The 23,899-nt window shown below is 36.0% G+C and overlaps 1 protein-coding gene across 1 annotated transcript in view; it reads right to left on the reverse strand.

Annotated features, from left to right (window-relative positions):
• LOC107600679 (otogelin-like protein) overlaps window positions 1–23,899 on the reverse strand; it is a 35,257-nt gene that overhangs the window by 9,509 nt on the left and 1,849 nt on the right. The window contains exons 2-31 of the mRNA XM_016292638.1: window positions 23,230–23,322; window positions 21,946–22,100; window positions 21,763–21,864; window positions 20,834–20,966; window positions 19,294–19,468; window positions 19,092–19,199; window positions 18,293–18,431; window positions 15,896–16,057; window positions 15,624–15,737; window positions 15,415–15,534; window positions 14,601–14,717; window positions 13,278–13,434; window positions 12,375–12,401; window positions 12,107–12,280; window positions 10,525–10,698; window positions 9,265–9,543; window positions 8,830–8,947; window positions 7,041–7,120; window positions 6,226–6,926; window positions 4,967–5,144; window positions 4,039–4,181; window positions 3,923–3,946; window positions 3,734–3,826; window positions 3,273–3,456; window positions 2,828–3,045; window positions 1,958–2,099; window positions 1,626–1,811; window positions 1,330–1,542; window positions 364–468; window positions 172–279 (exon numbers count right to left, since the gene is read on the reverse strand). Of these exons, the coding sequence (XP_016148124.1) occupies window positions 172–279; window positions 364–468; window positions 1,330–1,542; window positions 1,626–1,811; window positions 1,958–2,099; window positions 2,828–3,045; window positions 3,273–3,456; window positions 3,734–3,826; window positions 3,923–3,946; window positions 4,039–4,181; window positions 4,967–5,144; window positions 6,226–6,926; window positions 7,041–7,120; window positions 8,830–8,947; window positions 9,265–9,543; window positions 10,525–10,698; window positions 12,107–12,280; window positions 12,375–12,401; window positions 13,278–13,434; window positions 14,601–14,717; window positions 15,415–15,534; window positions 15,624–15,737; window positions 15,896–16,057; window positions 18,293–18,431; window positions 19,092–19,199; window positions 19,294–19,468; window positions 20,834–20,966; window positions 21,763–21,864; window positions 21,946–22,100; window positions 23,230–23,322 (4,722 nt within the window). The remainder of the gene's footprint in view (window positions 1–171; window positions 280–363; window positions 469–1,329; window positions 1,543–1,625; window positions 1,812–1,957; window positions 2,100–2,827; window positions 3,046–3,272; window positions 3,457–3,733; window positions 3,827–3,922; window positions 3,947–4,038; window positions 4,182–4,966; window positions 5,145–6,225; window positions 6,927–7,040; window positions 7,121–8,829; window positions 8,948–9,264; window positions 9,544–10,524; window positions 10,699–12,106; window positions 12,281–12,374; window positions 12,402–13,277; window positions 13,435–14,600; window positions 14,718–15,414; window positions 15,535–15,623; window positions 15,738–15,895; window positions 16,058–18,292; window positions 18,432–19,091; window positions 19,200–19,293; window positions 19,469–20,833; window positions 20,967–21,762; window positions 21,865–21,945; window positions 22,101–23,229; window positions 23,323–23,899) is intronic.

Consider the following 23,899-nt stretch of genomic DNA (forward strand, 5'->3'; position numbering starts at 1 on the left):
TATATATATATATATATATATATATATATATACTGTATATATAAAATACTAAAACAACCTTCTGATAATTATTTTATTATTAATTATAATTTAATATATAAATGAATGTATTGTTAGCATAGAGATGAGAATGTCAGCTGTAGTATTCAAGTATTTATAATATATTATTACCACACATGTAGCTGTAGCAGCAAGCGTGTGCCCCTCTGACCTCCACCAGGAATTGATCTTCTCTGCAGATCGGGGCAGGAACACTCTGGCATGCCAGCGGATCACATTCTAGCAGAGACCAATCAGAAGACTGACCTTTGTCCACTGATCAAATAAACAGCCAATCAGAGTAAGGATCACATGAACTCTTACCACATCTGTATTCGGGACAGCAGGACAGAGCGCTGTAGCCAATCACCAGCTTGTCTCCATTCTCACAGCTGGGCACTTCACTCTGACAGATGGTGAGGTTACATTCTACACACAAAGACACAAGCATTAGTCATGCATATTTTGGTTCATTTTCTTGGAAGAAAAATACCGTACATTTTTAATGTGCGTATCTGATTTGTTTTGTTATTCATTTGGTTGTTTTGTTCCATGTCGGCATCTAAGGCCATTTTCATGGCAAGAACAAAAACGGGTAAATAAAATAAATAAACATATTTAAAAAGTGAAAGGGGTCAGCAAAACAGGATAAAAATAATTCATACAGAAAGAAAAAATCTAAATGTTTTTTATATTTATACACAATCGCAGAGTAAAAACACGAATTTCTTAAATGTGAATGTGAGATTAGCATTGGACATTAGAGCTTTCCAGCTCATGTGACCCTGGAGCACAAAACCAGTCTTAAGTCGCTGGGGCATATTTGTAGCAACAGCCAAAAATAAATTGTATGGGTCAAAATTATAGATTTTTCTTTTATGCCAAAAATCATTAGGACATTAAGTAAAGATTATGTTCCATAAAGATATTTTGTAAATATCCTACCGTAAATATATCAAAACTTAATTTTTGATTAGTAATATGCATTGCTAAGAACTTAATTTGGACAACTTTAAAAGCGATTTTCTTCAATATTTAGATTTTTTTTGCACCCTCAGATTCCAGATATTCAAATAGTTGTATCTCGGCCAAATATTGTCCTATCATAACAAACCATACATCAATGGAAAGCTTATTTATTCAGCATAGATGATCTCAATTTCGAAAAATGTACCCTTATTTTGTGGTCCAGGGTCACATATATATATAAAAAAATAGTACATCAAATGTGCCAGGATTGTACACTATTTCTGACGTATTTGTGAAGTATACATCCATGAGTGTTTATACCACAAATCTTCTTAGGACAGCAGACTCCTTCCTCCAGCACATCAACTGCATACTCTCCCTCCCTCTCACACAGCGGGGCAGGTTCATAACTGCACTCGGGTTCCACAGGAACCACACTACCATTCTCCAGACACTTGAACAGACAGCAGCCACGCAGAGAGCCGTTCCACACCTCACCCGGGGCGCGTGGAGCACCATCGTTATCCGTACACACTGATCACATGGAAATAACAGGCCATTAAGGCAAACAGCACTTTCTTTTACATGCACGCAAATGCATAGTGTGGCATTCTCACCGCACTGGTCCTCGGTGACACAGAAGGCGGAGTCTGCTCGGTGCAGGATGGTGCCGCTTTTACACACGCACTCCTCTCTGATAGAAGAACAGGTGCTCTCCTCGTAGTAATCTCGGTTTTGACATGTTCGAGTCTTACATGTATTCACACAGGCTTTATATTCTTTACCAGGAGGACATTTGAGTGCTGCGTGTACAAACACATACACATATGCAAAAGTGAATAAATATGCCACCAGTCAAAAGTGAAGCATTTAAGCAAAAACCTTCAGATGGTTTTTATGAAAATGCGTCCAAACATTTGACTAGTAGAGTATCTGTAAACACACTCACGGCAGAAGTTGCTTTTCCTCCAGCTGAAGCAGATCTGATGCGTGTAACAAATGGCCACATAAGCAGCCAGGAAGTCACACTCATGCTCTTTATAATGTAGGTCACCAGCCCATATCTTATCACAGAAGTGTTCTGGAGAAACCTTCAAAACAACATTTGGAAAAATCATCCATGATAAAATGGTCACATGTAGGCTAAATGTGAACTTTCACAAGCCAGTGGAGATGAAATTTCTCTATATTTCCCCAGAATATTAGCAAAATGTCAGTGTTGTTTCAGTACTATTTATATACTATTATAGTATTTATTAATAATTTGAATTAGCCTTTATTTTATATTTCAGGTTTCATTTTAATTTGTTTACTTTAGTATTTTTGTTATGGGCTTTTGCTACTATTTTGCTTTGATTTATTTTTATTTGAGTAATTTTAGTACTTCAACTTTTCAACTTTTTCAACTTCAAACTTTTACTTACTTTTAATTAGGTTTTATATTCAGTTGCCAAGGCAACATTTCAAATTTTTGTTTTATTTTTTTTGTTATTAATCTAATATTTATATTTGATTTATTTCAGCTTTATTTTTTCATTAATGTAAATGATCTGTAATAGTTTTAGTTTTAGTCAACAATAACAACATAGTTAAAAATGAGGGGGGAAAGGGTAAAACAACCCCTTTATAAGGATTAATACAGTATGTGGGCCAAATTATGTATATCGAAAATGTAATGATTATTTAATTATTTAAAATGTGAACACGCTAAATAAGATTTTATAGCTAACGTTAAACACTCGTATTTACAAACAGCTTGCGCAATGGATGTAAGTGGGATGTTTGCACATGAATATGTATTCAAGCTTGTGTGTTGTACCTTGTGGTGACATTTAGAGAAAGGTCTCTGGTTGAGCATGGTGAAACATTTGGAGCAGTTGCCGGTGGTGCAGTTGTCTCCCACTCTGCGGAAGTAATCTGTATCCTCTGATGTATCCACCATCCATCCGTGCAGAAACACTGGGATGTCCTCAACATCCCGGACCACAGTACCGTTGGGCAGCCGCAGGTCATCAGCTGGATTACCATCACAACATCCTGAGAAAGAAAACCAAATACATCAAACACGCTTATATGACCACAAATGACCGAAGGCTGTTATTAAAAGCAACATGAAAAAATGTCCAGAATGTGACGTATTTCAGAATGAAACTAAATAGCTATTCATACAGGGTGGGACATTTTTTATCTGGATTTGGACATATTGTGAAAAGTAGGATATTATATTATTATTTGTCTACAAAATGCGAGTACAATACACTGACCACAGAGCCCCCTAGTGGAGGTGTTATCCGGAGCCGTGTACTGTAGGACCATGATGCCAGTGCTGTGGTACCACTTTATGTTGATCCCACCAGGTGTATTAATGATGTACATGGTCCCGGTGTCATCAATATGGAGGTTCTGTCTGGTGAGAGGAAGCCGGGCCGTAATCTGATTCACCGACACCTGTGTCAGATCAAACCCTTGTTACACAGCAACGTAAATCACATTTATGAGCCACAGTTAAGCGGAGACACAAGATGCATGAATAATGATACAATTTTGACTTTTAAATAAATGAGAATTTCTATTGCAATTTTTTGGGATTTTACTCAGCAAACCAATTTTATATTATCTAATGGCTGCTGAAATAATAGCTAATATAATAATACAGGTTTGTGTTTTGTTGTGTTCAGAACAACATGACTTCATGACTAAACACGTCAAATCTTGCAGGCATTACCTTCCGGTCCAAGCGGTTGACCATAATTCTGTAGGACTGAGTTGTAATGTTCAGCTTCTTAAAACACAGACCAGAGGTTCCACCAGAGGGAGTCTAACAGGAAGAGAGAAAGTACACGAGCTTGTCATCCTCATTAGGATGATTATAATAGATAACATTTTAACATAAATATGCTAATAACACACTCACGGGTCTTCTGATGTAGTTCACACTCTGGAAGGAAAAGCCAAGCATTTAATAAAATGTAAAAAGCATATATAGAAGACCGCATATTTCCTCATGGTAGAGTGTTAGCTTGGGTTTACCTCACTGGTTAGGCATTTCTCAATGTGCCCGACTATTTTCTCTCTGGGCAGGTGGACCAGAATATAAGAACCGATATCATACAGAGCCACATTATTCCCATCAAACGTGATCACACGCAGGTCAGAGATTATAGAGCAGCGACCTGACAGAACACAAACACAGTCAAACATTAAACACCAATAACATGATAAAGCGTTTCTGAAGAACACTTTATTTAACTTAATCAGTGTTGTTATTGTTAACTAAAACTATTAAAAATTGTTTTCAGTAACTGAAATAAAATACAAATATTAGATGAAAAACTTAAGGCCTGTTCAAACCAAGAACGATAACTATAAATATAACTTTATTAGCTTCCACACCAATGCACAATGATGTTCTGTTTATTATAAGTGTGCGTTGCAGTTTTGTCGTCTGTTGCTTTAAATGCTTGAGATCTTTAAAGCAGGACGGAGACTGACAACAAAGTTTTTAGTGTTCATCAGCTGGAAAAAAAATTGTTTTGAAAGTGATTCCAATGATATAATTTCTCTGTGTTATTGTCATTATGGTTGTGGCTATTCTTATAGATTTAGAATGATTTTAAAAACTATATATTAATCGTTATTGTTATAGTAATCAGTTATAGTCCTAGGTGTGAACAGACCTTTAAATAAAAAATAAAAAAAACTTGAGTGAAAATGAGAAATGTTGCCTTTGCAACTAACTGAAAACTAAAATTGAAATTGAAAATAAATCAAATCTATATACTGTAGAAATATTGAAAATAATACTAATTACTAAAAATAGCTTAAAAATGAAAAAGAAAACTAAAAATAGAGAAATAATATTAATATAGAATATAGAATATAAATAAAACTAAAACACCACAGATATAAACACCTCCCATCTAGAGCAAATCTGAATGGTCATGTGTGTATGTCTTACATGGGCACTGCCATAGTGGGCAGCAGGGGTCTGTGTTAGTCTGGATCGGGGTCCCCAGCAGGTTGCACTGAGGCTGGCTGATGTTGTATCTGCAGTGCTGAGAGGAATTGTGCAGCATCAGCTGTCCATTAAAGCAGATGTACTCACTGCACTCGTCAACACGCAATGAATATGGAGGCTGTAAGGATACAAAACAGAGACGTTCACGAGTTAGAAAGCATATAAACCCTTCCACCACCAAAAACGATATAAGGCACCTCTGGATGATTTTTAGAAGGGATGCATTGATTAATTATCTTTTTTGTTTTTGAGTTATATTATGCCAGATTTATCAGTTATTCACTGTACAGTTATTCACATCAACATCCTGGCAAGCAGACAGGAATGACTCAAGAACAAAGAGTTAAGAATGGTAGAAGTGTTCACCCTATATAAATTAATGACTCATTTTGAAGATGTCAGGGAGGGGAATGGGAGACGTCAACTCTCACTTTTAGTACTGTTGAATCCATCACTGATATCTCAGGGAAGATGAATCAAAACATATTTTTCAAAACATATCAAAGGCAAAACATATTTTTCTTAGAACACTCAGACATACTAGGGATTTTAACAATTCTCTGATTCTTAATCTTTAAATACAAGTTGTTGCCTGAACAACCACTGACCAATTACACCAATTTAAGTCTCATGAGTCTCAGATGGACATACAGGTAAGTACGTTTTTTTTTTTAAGTTTCATTCATTCATTTTATTAACTTCAATCTCAAGGATTGAGTCAACAAACGATTCTCTGAATAAGTTAGTGAGCTATTGAACCGATTCAAACTAATTCAACCCATGAGATCAAGACTGATATGTGTGTTTTAGTTTAAGTTTTACTAATATAGTTATCCGCTTTTGTAATTTTTATTAGTTCAGTATTTTTTTTATATTTCGATTTAAAATATTTAAGCTCTAATCAATCAAGTTTTAAGTTTTATTCATTTTTTTAATTTCAGCTTTATTTAAATTAATGAAAATGATTTTTAATAGTTTTAGTTAACAATAGCAATACAAGAAAGATGTCTTGTCCATTAAATGTATTTGTATTATGGCTATTATTCATTCACTGTTTATTCAAAAACCATTAAAAGAACTAAACACTAAGAACATTGTTCCTTTTCATATTTAAAGTATATTTGATCATGAATATCATCAAATACTACAAAATGAAAATATTTAATAAGAATGAGCAACCCTAACACACAAACTCTTACAGTGCAGGGCCCTGTGGGTAGAAGGAACGGAGTAAGCACTGTTGTTATTCCTGCTGTCTCCGGTGAAGGGGAGGGTGAAGGCATTATCTCAGAGGTTGTTGGTACTGCTGTTGTAGTAGTCGAGGGCTCCTCGGTTGCTGTGGAGACAGATGTTGTCTCCGCGGTGATGGTTGTTGAAGTCGGTTCTGAAGTTGTGGTCTCAGTTGTAATAACAGTGCTGGTTGTAGCGGGTGGGATGGTGGTTGTCGGAGAGGTCGTCTCTGGTTCGGTGGTGGGCTCGGGTGTGGTCATCACCTCTGTGGTTGAGGTAGATAAAGTGGTAAAAAGTGTTGTTATGGGCTCTGTAGTGGGCGTGGCTGTGGTGGTGGGCGGGGCAGTGCTGACTAGAGGGGGTTCTGTGGTTGGTGGAGAGGGAGTTGTGGGAGTTTCAGTGGAGGTGGTGGTGGCCAAAGTTGAAGAGAGTGTGGTTGGTGGTAATGTGGGTGTAGTTGGGCTGCCAATTAAATCCTCTGCTTCCAAAGGTGTAGTTATGATTGTAGTACTGGCAGTTGTGCTCGGAGCGGTGCTTGCTGTTGCCGTTGTGGTGGAGGGAGTTGTTGTGGTTGTAGTTGTGGTTATAGGAGCAGAGGTCGGAGCCGCTGTGGTTCTGTTTGATCGGGTCACGAACATGTAAGGAGTCGGAGTTGGAGATAGTATCACACCTGCAAGCACATCAGAAACAACACAGGTGCTAAGACAAATCTAACAGTGTGCATAAATGTTTATAAAAGATAGGATGATGATGAAAGTGATGCATATGATGGATTCACACGTACAGTCTTCTTTGTAAACACACCGCCTGGTCACTTCATCCAACAGCATAGACTTGGGACAGCGTGGAAAACAACCTTCAACCCTAAACCAGATCAGAGAGTGAAAGACAACAGGTTTGGATTTTGACTTTTTCTGAAGAAATTGTGAGGGTGAATCTCATAACAATATGTCTAGGTCATGTTTCCTCATAATATTAGATTTTGCATTAAAAAACATGAAGCCTGTTTAACATTTTCTTATGCATTGTGACATGATTTTCATGACAAATACTGTAAGTATATACTCACCCCAAAAATATCACAATATGTCCAGATGTTTTAGTTTTTTGGTTTATTGTTTTTGTAGTCCTCATTATCCTCATTGATGATTTTCATTAAAATTTTATTTTAAAGGGGTCGTTCACTGTTTTTTTTCTAGGCTTGATTGTGTTTATGGGGTGCAGTCTAACATGTCTTAATGCTTTGTTTTTTTTAAAAACGCATTATTTTTCACATAATTTACCTTTTTAACCATAATTAAGCTAGCCCAGTGTGTTGTGATTGGCTAAACTGCCTCTAGTGTGCGTCTAACGTCCCGCCCCTCCCCTCAGCGGCATGTGCTCCGGTTGTATTGTAAACAACGACGTCGTTAATATCGCTTATCAGTTTGAGCCCGATTGAGAAGCAGAGGATATTATTGAAGAGGATCGGGCAGAACCTTTGCAAGCACAGCTTTTAATGGTAGGTCTATGTTTTTTGTTTGTTGTTGTCTCATACTTTTAGATACGCTGTTATTTGTAAATGCTACTGCTTATGTTAACTTTTAATATACAGTTTTATCCTGATTAAAGCTTTAATACAGTACGGCAACTGCATGCACGTCCATGTTTAACGCTTCTCATAGCTATGTGAAAATAAGTGTATAATTGTAACAGTTCATTGTTGGAGCTGAGCTGAATGAGAGAGAGAGAGAGATGCAGAGCGTGTGCACAGCAGGGGAATGCGAGGAACAGTATTTAGAACATTGATTTTGAAACTTAATCGCGATTCATATATGAATAGATTATTAAGTGCACCTCTAGTTTTCTCTTCCTCTTCTCTAAAGCAGCGCAGCATGGCCACGCCCCCTTTGTTGCCTTCTCCCGAGGGCGGGGTTTATCTGGGTTTGTTACGTCACAAACCCGGGAAGTAACTCGTTGTAGTCCCTACCAGCCGTTTTTGTAGGCATTAAACTGCCAGGATTTTAAAAGACGATATCTCCGTTTGCATTTAACTTTCAGCTTCGTAACTTTGCAGATATTGTTTATGCTCAAACAGCAACATTACACACTACCTAATGTTAAAAAAGTGAAATCGCAATGAACCACGCCTTTAATTAAATTAATTAACCATGATTCATTTTGTAACTTCAAAAGTTTCAAGAAGTGTACTGTATGTTCTACAGTTAAAAACACAGTTATTGAGGTTATTAATGTTAAAAAATTAAATTATTTTACATTTAGTATTTATTATATTTATATTGTATTATATAAAAATAAATTTCCGTTTACATCTAGATTTAATGTGTTTTTTAAGCATTTTAAATCAGATTAGTTTGATTATTTTATTATATTAATAATTTATTAATTTAAATCCTTGAGGCCCCCTTGTGGGCCCCGTCCCCCTGGATGAAAACCACTGTCCTAAGACTTAATTTTCATAAATATCTTTCTTTTGGTTTTGAAATATGACAATGTATAATACCTGCCTTAGCAAGCGCCTTTTGTATAACTGTCATATAAATGATTATATTAGCATATGCACATGGTCTTACGGAGGTAAAAACTGGCAGCGTGTTGCATCGGGGTCGTTGCATGTTTTCACACATGGACTGGCACATGCATGATATTTCCACTCACATATCAAGCGGTAGGGGATCACAAAACTGCTCTCTAAAATGCAGGAACACAATCATCATAAACATTAGAGACATAAGAGAAAGCACTGCAAATGAGGTTGGTAAGCTTGTAGGTTTATAGGAGTTATTTGATTGTATTTTTGGTGTAACATGAGCTTATATGACATGCATCTGCAGAAATCCACACTTCCAATAAGTCTGTTTCCAGTAAGTCTGTGTCTGCTCTGTTTAATACATTGCATTACATTTAAATCCATTCCATAATCAGTACAGGTAATATGGGCCTGATGGTTAGATAAATTATACGTGCACAGTATATTTGATATATAGATATTTGCAGACCGGTCTTACCCTCAATGATAAAACTGCTGCTGATTTTGAAGGTATATGAGTGGTCGTAGTTCTGAGCTTGTGCGTGTGTATGAGAGAGAGTGAGGAAGACACCCTTCTGACTGTACAACTCAAAGGACGATCGACCAGGTAACCACAGGCCCTGGTGGTGGATGAAGGTCACCTTACGTCGGAACTCTTCCCCAGGCTGCCAGTGTTCCAGTCGTAACCCACGGTTCCCAGTAACACACAGAAAGTAGTTGGGCCTCTCTGCAGACTCCAGTGAGACAACAGGAAGTCCTGAAACAGTGCAAAATACCAAATACAACATCAGTAGATGCTACTATTCAGCTTTAAAATAAATGAAAGCGATAAGCCAAATGTAAAAAAAATTATAATTCTTTCAGAAGCTGGTCGATTTAGTTCAATTGTCTAATAAGATGCAGACATATGATCAGCTGAGGACAAAAAGGAAGAAAAACCTGTTTTCCCCCATTCAGTATGGCTATACAATAATAATAATAAATCAATAAAGAAATATGGTCACACTTTATTTTAAGGTGTCCTTGTTACACATGTTACATGTACTTACTATTATAATAACAATTAATTATGCATAATTGCATGCAAGTAACCCTAAAACAAACCCTAATCCTAACCCTAACCATATAGTAAGTATACAGTATGTAGTAAATTAATATTACTAAGTATTTAAATGTATAATTACACCGTAACAAGGATACCTTAAAATAAAGTGTAACCAGAAATATTACTATTACAATAATGCTACTGTAATGCAAAACCTTTTTTAAAAATGTAATAATAATACAATTGTATAATTGTATTTTCAATTGTAAAAATTAAACAAATGAATTAAGATTTATGTACCTATTGTATTTCATATTTTAATACTGTAAAATAAAAAGATTATAAGTATTATTATTAATATTATTATTGTTCGATTTTACAGTACAAAAATAACATTATTAATATTTGTCTTAATTACTTAGCTTTCAAATGTTAAAAACAGATTTGATTCTCATCACAAATTTGGGAATGTGGTTGGCATGTTAAGTTTTCAAATGCATAAGCTCATATGAGCTTGCAAAGATGGAGTTTGTGTGGAGCAGCATTTAATGCAAACTAATCCACTCCAAAAAACACCAGATCATTGTATTTTGCAGTAAAGCATGTGTATGATGCATATTAGTTTTAGTCTTTTTCTTTCTGCAATTCGTTTTGCTTTTTGTTTTGCTGTTGAAATGAAGAGTATGTGCTCACTGGAAGCTCGGTCCTTGTATAGTCCAGTTGTGATCATGAAGTGGAAAATGGTGCTGGGTTGAGCGTTGGTCCTCAGAAGGGGAAACACTTCACCGCTGCTCACATTCGCCCCAAACACACACACAGAGTCATTCTGCTCTGCACTAGACAGAGTGAACGGACCCTCTCCCAGCTCTAACCAAGCATACATACATAAAAAACTTAGGGAAAGATCTTCTGGTGCTTACAGAAGTATTCTAGGCAAATAAACAGTATAAATCATTCTTACCTTGGTTGTAATATTCACAGTCATATGCTGTTTAAAGAAACATACTTATATTAGCCGCAATCAGGTTGTATTACGAGTGCATGCAATATTTCAACATTACCAGCTTAAAAAGCAACATGACACAGCATTAGCTGCGCATTTAACTTTTTTAATGTGACAAATCTGCAACTGAAACAGAATACGTAATCAAAGTATTATTATATAAACAGATCCTGACAGCAAAGAGGAGCAGTTTTGAAAAGTACGAACTGTATGCTGGGTTAGTTTTGCATTAGAAATGTTGGTTTGTCTGTGGGTATTAGGGCCAAAACTCCAGTGAGACAACAGGAAGTCCTGAAACAGTGCAAAATACCAAATACAACATCAGTAGATGCTACTATTCAGCTTTAAAATAAATGAAAGCGATAAGCCACATGTAAAAAAAATTATAATTCTTTCAGAAGCTGGTCGATTTAGTTCAATTGTCTAATAAGATGCAGACATATGATCAGCTGAGGACAAAAAGGAAGAAAAACCTGTTTTCCCCCATTCAGTATGGCTATACAATAATAATAATAAATCAATAAAGAAATATGGTCCCACTTTATTTTAAGGTGTCCTTGTTACACATGTTACATGTACTTACTATTATAATAACAATTAATTATGCATAATTGCATGCAAGTAACCCTAAAACAAACCCTAATCCTAACCCTAACCATATAGTAAGTATACAGTATGTAGTAAATTAATATTACTAAGTATTTAAATGTATAATTACACCGTAACAAGGATACCTTAAAATAAAGTGTAACCAGAAATATTACTATTACAATAATGCTACTGTAATGCAAAACCTTTTTTAAAAATGTAATAATAATACAATTGTATAATTGTATTTTCAATTGTAAAAATTAAACAAATGAATTAAGATTTATGTACCTATTGTATTTCATATTTTAATACTGTAAAATAAAAAGATTATAAGTATTATTATTAATATTATTATTGTTCGATTTTACAGTACAAAAATAACATTATTAATATTTGTCTTAATTACTTAGCTTTCAAATGTTAAAAACAGATTTGATTCTCATCACAAATTTGGGAATGTGGTTGGCATGTTAAGTTTTCAAATGCATAAGCTCATATGAGCTTGCAAAGATGGAGTTTGTGTGGAGCAGCATTTAATGCAAACTAATCCACTCCAAAAAACACCAGATCATTGTATTTTGCAGTAAAGCATGTGTATGATGCATATTAGTTTTAGTCTTTTTCTTTCTGCAATTCGTTTTGCTTTTTGTTTTGCTGTTGAAATGAAGAGTATGTGCTCACTGGAAGCTCGGTCCTTGTATAGTCCAGTTGTGATCATGAAGTGGAAAATGGTGCTGGGTTGAGCGTTGGTCCTCAGAAGGGGAAACACTTCACCGCTGCTCACATTCGCCCCAAACACACACACAGAGTCATTCTGCTCTGCACTAGACAGAGTGAACGGACCCTCTCCCAGCTCTAACCAAGCATACATACATAAAAAACTTAGGGAAAGATCTTCTGGTGCTTACAGAAGTATTCTAGGCAAATAAACAGTATAAATCATTCTTACCTTGGTTGTAATATTCACAGTCATATGCTGTTTAAAGAAACATACTTATATTAGCCGCAATCAGGTTGTATTACGAGTGCATGCAATATTTCAACATTACCAGCTTAAAAAGCAACATGACACAGCATTAGCTGCGCATTTAACTTTTTTAATGTGACAAATCTGCAACTGAAACAGAATACAGAATCAGAGTCTGGTTATATTAACACATCCTGACAGCAAAGAGGAGCAGTCTTGAAAAAGTACAAACTGAATGCTGGGTTAGTTTTGCATTAGAAATGTTAGTTTGTCTATGCGTACAGTATTAGGGTCAAAGACGAGACATCTCATTTCGGTGTCTGCATCAAATTAAATTTACAAAAGTGACTTGAAATACATAGAAAGCATATTAAATATAAGTAATGTGTCGGCTTTAATATTTCAAATACCTTTTGTGAATATAAAATGTCAAAATATGGATGTTGAAATAATGCTCCATCCTCATTCAGCGTAACAGATATATATTTATGTAAAAATGAAATAACATACTCATTCTGACCTATACTTTAAAATGTGAAAATATGATCATACTAAATTTCATTATATTTTAAATGATAAAAAACCTAGTGGTTTGCAGGATAGTGGCAAAGATTGGTAAAGATTTAAAATGCAATTTATTAGTTTTTAGGGCAGCATTGTGATCCTTAAATAGAGTTTTTTAATTAATGATTCTGGTTCTAAATATGCCCGACAATTTTATATGACAGAAACCAAAATAAATTATAATAGGACGCATTCTAATTTAAAGCTGAATTAAACTTGAATTGTTTTGATGCTTGAAAACCACTTTTCGTCTTTGACCCATTAACCTACACTGACGGGTCAGAAGTTCATTTGCTTCATTATGTGTGTGCTTGTACTCACGACACACGGTGGGGGATCTCCAGTTCACCGTGACACCATTTTGACAGCATTTGTGTGCATATGCTGCAATACTGGTACACAGACATTCACAGTCACCCCCACGGTTGCAGTTGCAGGTGTCCGTTAGACAGTTCTTATAAAACCAGGTCACATCCACCTGAGGGACCACAAGGATTGGTTACGCACAATAAATGGCTATCTAAAATCTCAATTAGCCTGTCATGAACACACAATTGGTTATGCAACACACACTCAGGGCCAGTGTTGGGGAAAGTTACTTTTAAAAGTAATGCATTACAATATTGCATTACTCCCTAAAAAAGTAACTAATTACGTTACTTAGTTACTTTTTATGGAAAGTAATGCGTTATATTACTTTTGCGTTACTTTTTAAATATGAGCAGGGCTTGATTGTTTTTAATATAAGAAGTTCTATTTATAGCAAATATAAAAGCCCTTTTTAACACCAAAAAGTGTAATGAATAAACCTCAGGCTGAAGCAAAAGTAAATTCACGTCTGTACAGTAGAACGCAGGAGAAGAAACACTCTTCAGCAATAAAAAAAAACGAAGCACAATTGTTAGTTTCTCTAAAGTCATTTTTGCTTATTAGTATGGTTGAACTGGATCATCAAAGGTCAGCAGCAAAGATATTGGTTAATAAAATGGGATTAGATACATTTGTGTTATTTAACATATTTAATTATTGCAGGTTTGCGTCATATTCTGAGTTTGCGTTTCAATGTTTTAATTCATTTTGATGAATACTAAATCTGTTTTTTTGTGAGTGGGATGAATTAATGCACATTCACATTTAGTCTAGAACTACAGTAGCATCATGTTCACACAGCGCACACAATTCCTCTGCACTTCCGATTCCTCCCAATATGGGGACAGGAGACTTGTCAGTCAATAAATGGGAAAACAAAGTAACTGGCATTACTTTTTTGAAAAAGTAACTCAGATATTTTCTTGTAAATTAAAAAAGTAATGCATTACTTTACTAGTTACTTGACAAAAGTAATCTGATTACGTAACTCGCGTTACATGTAATGAGTTACCCCCAACACTGCTCAGGACTACTGACTTCCATCTGAATGGGTTAATGGTGGAATGTTCGAGCTTTTCAAACCTATACAGTGGTCAGAATTTGAATGGCAAACCGTCTCAAAGCTTCTATCACAAAAAATCTATCAGATGGTTCATCGCAGGCAGTGTGTTGCGTCTCATGCTGTCTGCCAGCCTGTGTGTGGCTGTAGGTAAGACGTGGCCTATTTATCTGTAGGCAAAATGTGTTGTTAAACCCCAGAGGAGAGCTGCTCACCACATTGTGACATGGAGCAAATACGTCACTGTAGAGAAGGCCGCACTCCCGCTTAGCATACGGCTGCCGACTGAGATCTCCTTCACACAGTCTGCGAACTACAAAGTCGCTCTCACACTGCACACACATTAACACATAAAAGCTGTTTAGTCAATCTAAACTTCAAGTGTAACTCAGTACAGTTTACTATGCTTTTACACTAGTAATAAAAGTATGGAAGAAACCATGGTTAACATGAAATTTTTTAAGAATACATACTGTATAAAATTGGGGGTCAGTGAGATTTTTTTATGTTTTTAAAACAAGGCTTTAATGATCACCAGGTCTGCATTTATTTGCTCAAAAATACAGTTAAGTAGACTAATATTGCAAAATATTATTTTATTTAAAAATTTAATTTATTCCTGTGATCAAAGCTGAATTTTCAGCATCATTACTCCAGTCTTCAGTGTCACAAGATCCTTCAGAAATCATTTTAATATGCTGATTTTCTGCTCAGGAAACATTAAAGTGATAGTTTACTCAAAAATGCTCACCCGCAAGCCATACTAGGTGTATATGACTTTCTTCTTTCATACGAATACAATCAGAGTTATATTAAAAAAATGTCCTGGCGCTTCCAAGCTTTATAATGGCAGTGAATGGCTGTTGGGATTCAATAGTCCAATAGAAGTCCAATAAAGTGCATTCATCCATCATAAAAAGTACTCCACACAGCTAAAAACTAATTTATTTTAAAGAAGAATCTTACTGACCCCAAATTTTCAAACAGTAGTGTACATTTAGTGTACTCCAGTATCCTGAAGTGTTATACCTGTCCAACAGCCCAGCTGTCTCCAAAGGCCTGTGTGTTACTGACCTCCATATGTCCAGCTGTGGTCATGTCATTTACTGTTACCATGTCAAAGTTTCCACACAAACCACTCATTTGACCCTAAAAACACAGCCAAATACATTATAGTAAGATACATGGTTGATACAGTATAAAATTATACTGATGATCGAGAGAAAACAAGCTTTGACCTTCCACTGGGGTCCAGCACGAATATGGACAGTGGTCTTGCGGTCCCATAAAATGGTCAGATCTTGAGCAGGAAAGTGGACCACAGTGTAGTATCCCGCACCCCACAGCTGAAACTCATATCCTCTTCCCACAACAGTAGATGAGCTCTGACAAGCACAAACCAATTCAAATTGACAGATTACAGTAAATACAGACTAAAAGATATGCATTTGAACTTAGAAACAATTATAGTCTCCTAGTTTGTGAAAGGACAAATGTGCCATTAAACAACTGAAGATGGGTTATGTCTTGTACTCACAGGTTTACCAGAGTTGTCACTGAAGTAGATTTTAGTGAGGCCAACATAGATGAGCAGGTACTTCATGCAAACAATCCCACTTTCGTAGCAATCTTTATTTTGAGCCATGATGGACACCTCCGGATCACCAACACTCTACATATAGACACAAGATTAACACAAGTATAGTGAGCAATCGATACATGACTCATTATCATCTCTGGCTTCTTTCACACTGTCAGTTTTTGGGATTGACAACCGCATTTAGTTAAAGGTGTGAGTCTCGAAATGTCCCGTTCACACAGAAACTTACAGTAGCGTGCAACGGGAGTCAAGCCTGTATTCCTTACCATAGCAACAGTGACCAAAGTAATATCAAAGATGCCAATGTCCATAAAACTGAAAGTCTTATCACTTTCTGACATGACAAGAGTCCAATCGAGCTCTGAGTTCATCCGTCAAATCTTCATTAACCGACGGCAGATTTTATATTTGGGTGGAGATGGGAGCATTTGAGTCATGTTTTTTTTTTTTGAGAAATCAATATTTTTATTCAGCAAGGATGCATTAAATTGATCAAAAGTGACAGAAAAAGACATTTATAATAAAATCTCTAGTCAAGTTAGTCTAATCTAGTTAACTCTAGTTCAAGAAAATAGTGTTCTTTTGAACTTTCTATTCTGAAAAAAATGTATCATGTTTTCCACAAAAATGTAAAGAAGCACAATTGTTTTCAAGATAATAATAAGAAATGTTTTTTTTCAAATCAGCATATTAGAATGATTTCTGAAGGATCATGTACTGAAGACTGGAGTAATGATGTTGAAAATTCAGCTTTGCATCGCTGGAATAAATTACATTTTAAAATATATTCAAATAGAAAACTGTTCTCATAAATTGTAAAAATATTTCACAATATTACTGTTTTTACTGTATGTTTGATCAAATAAATGCAGCCTTGGTGAATATGAGAGACTTAAACATTTTATGACAGTAAAATCACACTGACCCCAATCTTTTGAACGGTAATCCCATCCCAGTCTCATCCCAATGGTTGAGCAAGAAGCTGATATGTCGGACCTCTCAAACAAGCAATATTTTGAAAGCACCACAGAGTCACTTTGTTTACACTCTTCAGGAATTCAACCAATGAATGTCTTAATTATAGATCTATATATCTGCATATTAAATTAGGATAGGAGAAAGTAATTTAACATTAAAACGTGACATCTTATATAAATTGCTGATGCATCAGCTCATAGCAACAAATCCTTGTGTGTTGTTGTTGTGTGTGTGTGTGTGTGTGTGTGTGTGTGTGTGTGAGACTAAAGCCATTTCTTTTTGTCGTGATGGAAAAGTCTGGCCCCCGGGTAGATCAGTAGACTCCTTAGAGAATCACTGGCCTTTAGGAGACACCAAAGTCTATTCACCTGCACCTTAAGCATCCACACACACACACACACACACACAAACGACGCACACATGCATACACACTTTCTCAGTCATTAAGGGCAGTAGCAGGTTGCATTGCGTAGGCTGATAGGGAACAGATTGCTCTTTGTTATGTGCGGCTCTTTGCTGAGTTTCTGTGCTGGGACTGACATTAACTCTGGCTCCATTACCACAGCCCTGTTCTAATTAAAAATCCCCTCTGATTTTCCCAAGATTAGAGGCGGTAGAAGCAGATCTCTTTTCCTGCTACTTTATCCGTCCCTACTGAAGTCTGCAACGTGTGAGAGCACACACACACGCACACACTCTTTAGCCCTTCGTTAAAAATTCTTCAGTTTAAAGGTGCAACACGTTCAACTGGTGAAACGCACCCTTTGTTGAAGGCAAGCTGGTAAGCGCCTCTCCACTTGGTCCTAAGACCAGCACACAAGGCAAACGATCGTCGCCGTTTTACAGAACTTGTACACAAAGATATGCTTACTCTTACATTTAAGCTTACCCACACAAAAAAGCAGAAACCATGGTAAAACTGTCGACCACTGTGGGTTTTTTAAATGGCCGATGGTTATAACTACAGTCGAGGGTGGGCAATATACAGTAATGCCTGTAATCTAAAAACGGTAAATACCATTTAAAAGTTTGGGTTAAGTAAGATTTTTTTTTTTTTGCAAAATACATTATACTTAAGTATTATATGCATTAAATTGATAAGAAAAAAAACGATATTAAAGACATTTATAATGATTCAAAAACATTTCTATCTTAAAAAAAAAAAGCTGTTCTTTTGAATTTTCTACCGACCCCAAACTTTCAAACAAAGTCTCTAATTTCAAAATAGACAGATATCAGATTTATAGGTCTGGTCAACACATGTGTCTAAACAGCATGGTGCATTTGGCATTTTTGCTAGAGTCACAAACAAGCACACTCAGGAAGTACCTTGACCAGGTAAACCTGGCAGTCGCTGACATAATCATACTCCAGGCCATCAAATGTGTGGTAATGACGGTCACTGTAAATGGTACACACAGCTGGACACGGTGAATATGTGCAGTTAAAGAACCCACGATGACACACACTGGAAAGAGTCAGAGAAACCAAGTGAAATATTACTGAAATATACACACATACACTGTGATTCTGCAATTAGAGGCTTTTCTGATTATTCAAACTATTGAATTTTTTTTTTCTAACAATGTTTCTTCTATATTAAAACAACTATCACATGTGGAAAAAAGATATAATCACGGCCTTTACGAACCATAAAGTTAATTTTGTTGTAATGCATCATAGTGTGGATTTTTTGTTATGATTTGTAATGGTGATGACATTTATCATTTTTGGGAGACATTTTTAAATGTTTGGGGTTGGTAACACTTTTTCAATGTATTAGAAAGAAGTATTTTATGCTCACCAAGGCTGCTTTTATTTGATTAAAATACATAAAAAATGTAATGTAAAAATGTAATTTATTCCTGTGATGCAAAGCTGAATTGTCAGCATCATTACTCCAGTCTTCAGTGTCAAATGATCCTTCAGAAATCATTCTAATATGCTGATTTGGTGCTGAAGACACATTTTAAAAGTTAAAAAGGGATTCTGTCATATATAGCCTTTCAACACTCTTAATTTGGAAATAGTAATTAGACACACAGATGGGGAACAGAAAAGTTCCACTAATTGAAGAATCACCCATTAACAGGAATTATGGAAGCTAAGCACACTGAAACAAACTGACCAGCGGTAGCATGGAGTGTCCACTGACTCTCCAGGGAGATACTCTAGACCGAGCCATGCACAAGGGCAGTTCTCCGGGTAATAGCATTCTCCATTATGAGCCACTAGCCTGCACCAATTGAAGAAGATGGTGTAACATTACATGCTCTGGTGTCAATGCGTTTCAAAACATTTGTTCCAAATGCAAAGATGACAGCGATTACCCAGCAGGACATCCACATCCTGGTACACATGGGGTCATGGGAGGGCAGGTCAGGTTCAGCATCAGGTTTCGACAGGTCAGTTCACAGGCCACGCCCACACCTGAAGATCCACGCCCACTCTGACCACTGCAGCTATAGTAGACTTTTCCATTGGGACAATCTCCTCTCTCAGGCTCTGAAAAAATGGATGGAGAGAGAATGGTTGAAAGAAAGAGTATAATATCAAACTAAACTAAAGTGGTGCTAGTCCAAGCAAAAGTAGTTTCTAATTCAGCTGCTGCGAAATTTATAGTCGATTGCTTGCTGGACTAAGTCAAAAAATGTCCACCCCCAAGTCTCTATGATATTCTGGCCTCTAGATATGACTCCTGGCTTCAGTCTGACTAAATTTTCCACTCTTCTCAACAAGACCCATGACTTCAGGTATCATTTAAAACGATACGGGAAAGAGTTATGTGCCAATGTTTAGCAATTTGAGTTAGGGCTGTGGTCAAATCCATAGTCATGAGTATGAGTAATAGTGATGATTGCACTACTAATAATTATCAAAGGGAATTAGGGTTAACAGGCAACCAGTTCAATCTAAATGGTTCAAATCTATTGAACTGAAAAACTAAAATGGACACATTAATAATGCAGCAACCTGAATACTGTTGAAGATTTTAAATCACAGCCAAATCTTGCAAATGAGCAATGTCCTACTATTTTGTCAATTGGAAAAGTCAGGAAAAAAGTCAAACAGACAAGAAAAAAAAGCAAAAAGTGGAATTTGCCGTCTCCAACCCCACAAGACTCCCTCTTTCTTTGTGCATGTGTATCTGAGGTTCAGATCTGTCCAGCATTCAGTCCGCTCAATGCGTTACCTCTGAGGAATGTACTGTGACCCTCTAAGATGAAAACACTTTTTCTCAGGGAAAATAGAGGTAAGAGTGAATAGAGGGTCAAAGAGACTGATGAAATGGAGCAAAGAAAAAGTAAAAAACTAAGTTTACCTCTCTCTTCAGACACACACTCCATACGACCGTTTCTGCAGAGACTAAAGAAAAATCATTATGAAATTTAAACAAACACAGCAATGCCCAAAATAAATTATAAAAATATATACCTGTTAAAAAAAAAATTTCATTCAATAAATAGCACACATGTATTATATATTCTTATGTATGGATAATTAGTTTCCTATGCAATTTTTGGTTATTTTTCAATTAATTTTTATTTATTTTCTTTTGCTGTCCATTTTCTTTATTGCTCTACTAATAGCTTTGTACTATTCTTAATTACATCTCCATTCTTTTTACTATTATTATGTAATCTCACTATTTATCAGCATTTTTAACTAACTAAACTCATATATTATATTTATTACTGCATTTCGAAATGTGAAATAAAAGATAATGGGCCTTAGTAAAAATGAGAAAAGTAGATATGATCTAGGATTGTCCCTCACAGTTGTGCTTTCATCTAACTAAATAGGCTACAGCCATAAGAATACATTTACTGTTAAAGTGGCCCAATACTGATGTAAAACTGAGAACCTTACCATCCGAGTAAGGCAAATTGACAGCCATACTGGCCCCAATAACAATTTCCCCCTCTCTGGTGAGAGTGACCTGCCTGCTGGCATCTTCATCCACCACCAGAGCCACTGAGTGGATGCAAGAGTGTTCCTGAGACTGAAAGATGAGAGAGCATTTCTGGGTATGTTTGTCATCAAAGATGTTTTGTGTGTGTTTACTGGAGGCTCTTCTTACCTCTCCACAGGCTCTGTACTGTAGTGTGAGAGTAAACTTGGTGCTGCCGCGGCTCTTCACTAGCACATACTGGCAAGAGCCCATGTGCATGAAGATCCGCCCATCGAATGTGGTCACATGTGCGTCCCCCATTACTGTGCATTCCGCTGGGGGTTAAAAAAGAATCATATTTGAATGCTTTGGCGTTCACTCACAAAAGTTTCCCTGAAAAATTTTGTGTTTGCTGACAAAATTTTGCATTCATTGCAAAAGTTTTGTGCTCCCCTGAGAAGCTTTGCATTCACTTTTTTAAAAGTTTTGCGTTCCCCCAAGAAACTTTGTTTACTCAAAAAATGTTTAGCATTTGCCTGAGAAACTTTTTTGCTTTTAATTACAAAAGTTTGTTCTCCCCCAAGGAACTTTGTATTGGATTGCAAAACTTTTGCGTTCACCTGAAAAAAATCCCATTAGCTGGCAAAACTTTTGTGCTTGCCCAAGAAACTTTGCGTTCACTCAAAAAAGTTTTGCATTACCCATAGAAAAATGTTGCGTTTGCTCACAAAAGTTTTGTGCTTCCCTGAGAAATTTTGTATTTGATTGCATGAACTTTTGCATTTGCCCCAAAAAAACTTTGCATTTCATACACAAAAGTTTTGCATTCACTTACTAAAAAAAAGCTTCAATTTAATATTTAACATTAATAAAATGCCCAAACTCACATATGTCCTCCCTTTAGCACCTGATAACCACTGATATAGATTTCCTCTTCATTTGGGAAGAACAGAGTCAGACCACGTGGACATGAATACACTGAAGCTCTACATGAACGACTGTTATGAACCTGCCAATGAGAAATAAATTAGCAATGCAGGTATCAAAAGAGAAACATAAATAGCACAGACCTGGCACAGTTGTAACTTACCCACACTGTATACTGGGGCTCTGTGGAATGGCAGTCTTTGGCCAGGATATATGAACAGGTTCCAGGGAAGTAGTAATACATCCCATCAAAGGTCTCAAAATGATGCTGACCCCATGAACGGCAAATCCCATCCCTGTCCTGACCATGGTTGGGAACTGATTAAAAAAAAAGACAAAAATCTCCTATAAAAAAAAAATGCTGTGGTGGTACCATGACACAATAAAGTGCTTATAATACTATGGAATTATCGGACTGAATGATTACAAAATATGCACACTGCCATTCAAAGGTTTGGAGAAGACTCATTTGCTCACCAAGACTGCCATGACTTGATCAGAAGTACAGTATAAACAGTAATACTGTTATTACAATTTAAATGGCGATGGTCAAATGGTTATTTTAAAATGTAATTTATTCTTTGATGACAATGCTGAATTTTCAGCATCATTACTCCAGTCTTCAGTGTCGCACGATCCTTCAGAAATCCTTCTAATATGCTGCTTTGCTGCTCAAGAAACATTGCTTATTATCAATGCTGAAAACAGTTGTTCTGTTTAATATTTTTGTGGAAACTGTGATACATTTTTTTTCAAGATTCTTTAATGAATAGAAAGAGCATTTGTTTTTAAATAGAAACCTTGTAACATTATAAATGTCTTTACTGTCCCATTTTATAAATGTAATACATCCTTGCTGAATAAAAGTACTATTTCTTCAAAAGAGTACATACAGTATGGCCAAAAACATGGTATTGTTATGGTACATGCATTATTACTACTGTATGCTACCATGTCCAAAAATCCATGGTGGGAGTATCAAGGTACCGTAATTCTTGTTATTTTTTGTAAATGATTATTCAACCATTTAATTCAATATTTGTGTTCCATGTAATCTATGCCCTGTTAGGCATGTAATCAGTATGGCTTATATGAATACAGTATATGTAGTATCCTGTTATTCTGTTGGTCACACCAGCTGCCTAGCCTTATAGTGCTTGGTAAATTAAACACACATACAGAGCTCCTTGTGACCAGCAATCTATTCCCAGCACATCTGTAATCCAATGCCAACAAATGCAGTAAAACATAGTCACGTAGATTAACTGGAACCAGGGAGTAATGCCACTTGAATTCTAGTAATTAAATTCAGGGTTCTTTTATCCACATCTAATGCTCAGCACTGGGTGGCAGATGATAAAATCAGACAGTACCTTACTACAATTACATGGAGGCATAATGGAGGCATTTTAAATTGAATGTAACCTGTGTGTGTGTGTGTGCTTACTGATTTGACAGCGATCCCCGAGACCCTGGAACTGAGCACAATCACAGCGTCCTTCCTCCTGGCACCAGCCCCCATTAAGACACCCACAATATTCTACAGCACACAGAAACACGAGAGGCAAATTTCACAAAACATCAATAATAAAGCAAACGAAACTTAAAATTATGGGCCAAGCACTGAAGGTGAAAAGCTCCAGTGTTTTTGTTCGGACAGATTTTTGATTTTCCATGAAACTAAAACTACCTAAAGAACCTAAAGAACCGTATTGGTTTTGAATAGTTCACTGACCAAATTTGGGGTCTCCTACTCAAAGCTTCGAAAGCCTGCAACTGCTTGAATTGAACCTTTTCTTTTGAACCCTTTGGCCTAAAAACAGATTCATGTTCCTTTTTATTTCTTTGCTCATGCAGACTTAAAATCTTTTTTTTTCTTTTTCTTTTTCTGTTTTCATTTTAACTTTATTTTTATTTCAATTAGCAATTTTGTTGTGCTTTTGTTATTTTTATTAGTTGATTACAAAAATGTCTATATAATTTTTTATATTATATAGTTATTACCAATATACCAATATTAGTTATTTAAGAACATCAAGTTAAACTAAATGAAAATGAGAAATGTTGCTTTGGCAACTAGCTGAAATAAAAAAAAGTTTAAGGTATGTTTATATATA

This window comes from Sinocyclocheilus grahami, unplaced genomic scaffold (genome assembly GCF_001515645.1).
Source record: "Sinocyclocheilus grahami isolate Dianchi unplaced genomic scaffold, SAMN03320097.WGS_v1.1 scaffold14.1, whole genome shotgun sequence".
Classification (NCBI taxonomy): domain Eukaryota; kingdom Metazoa; phylum Chordata; class Actinopteri; order Cypriniformes; family Cyprinidae; genus Sinocyclocheilus; species Sinocyclocheilus grahami.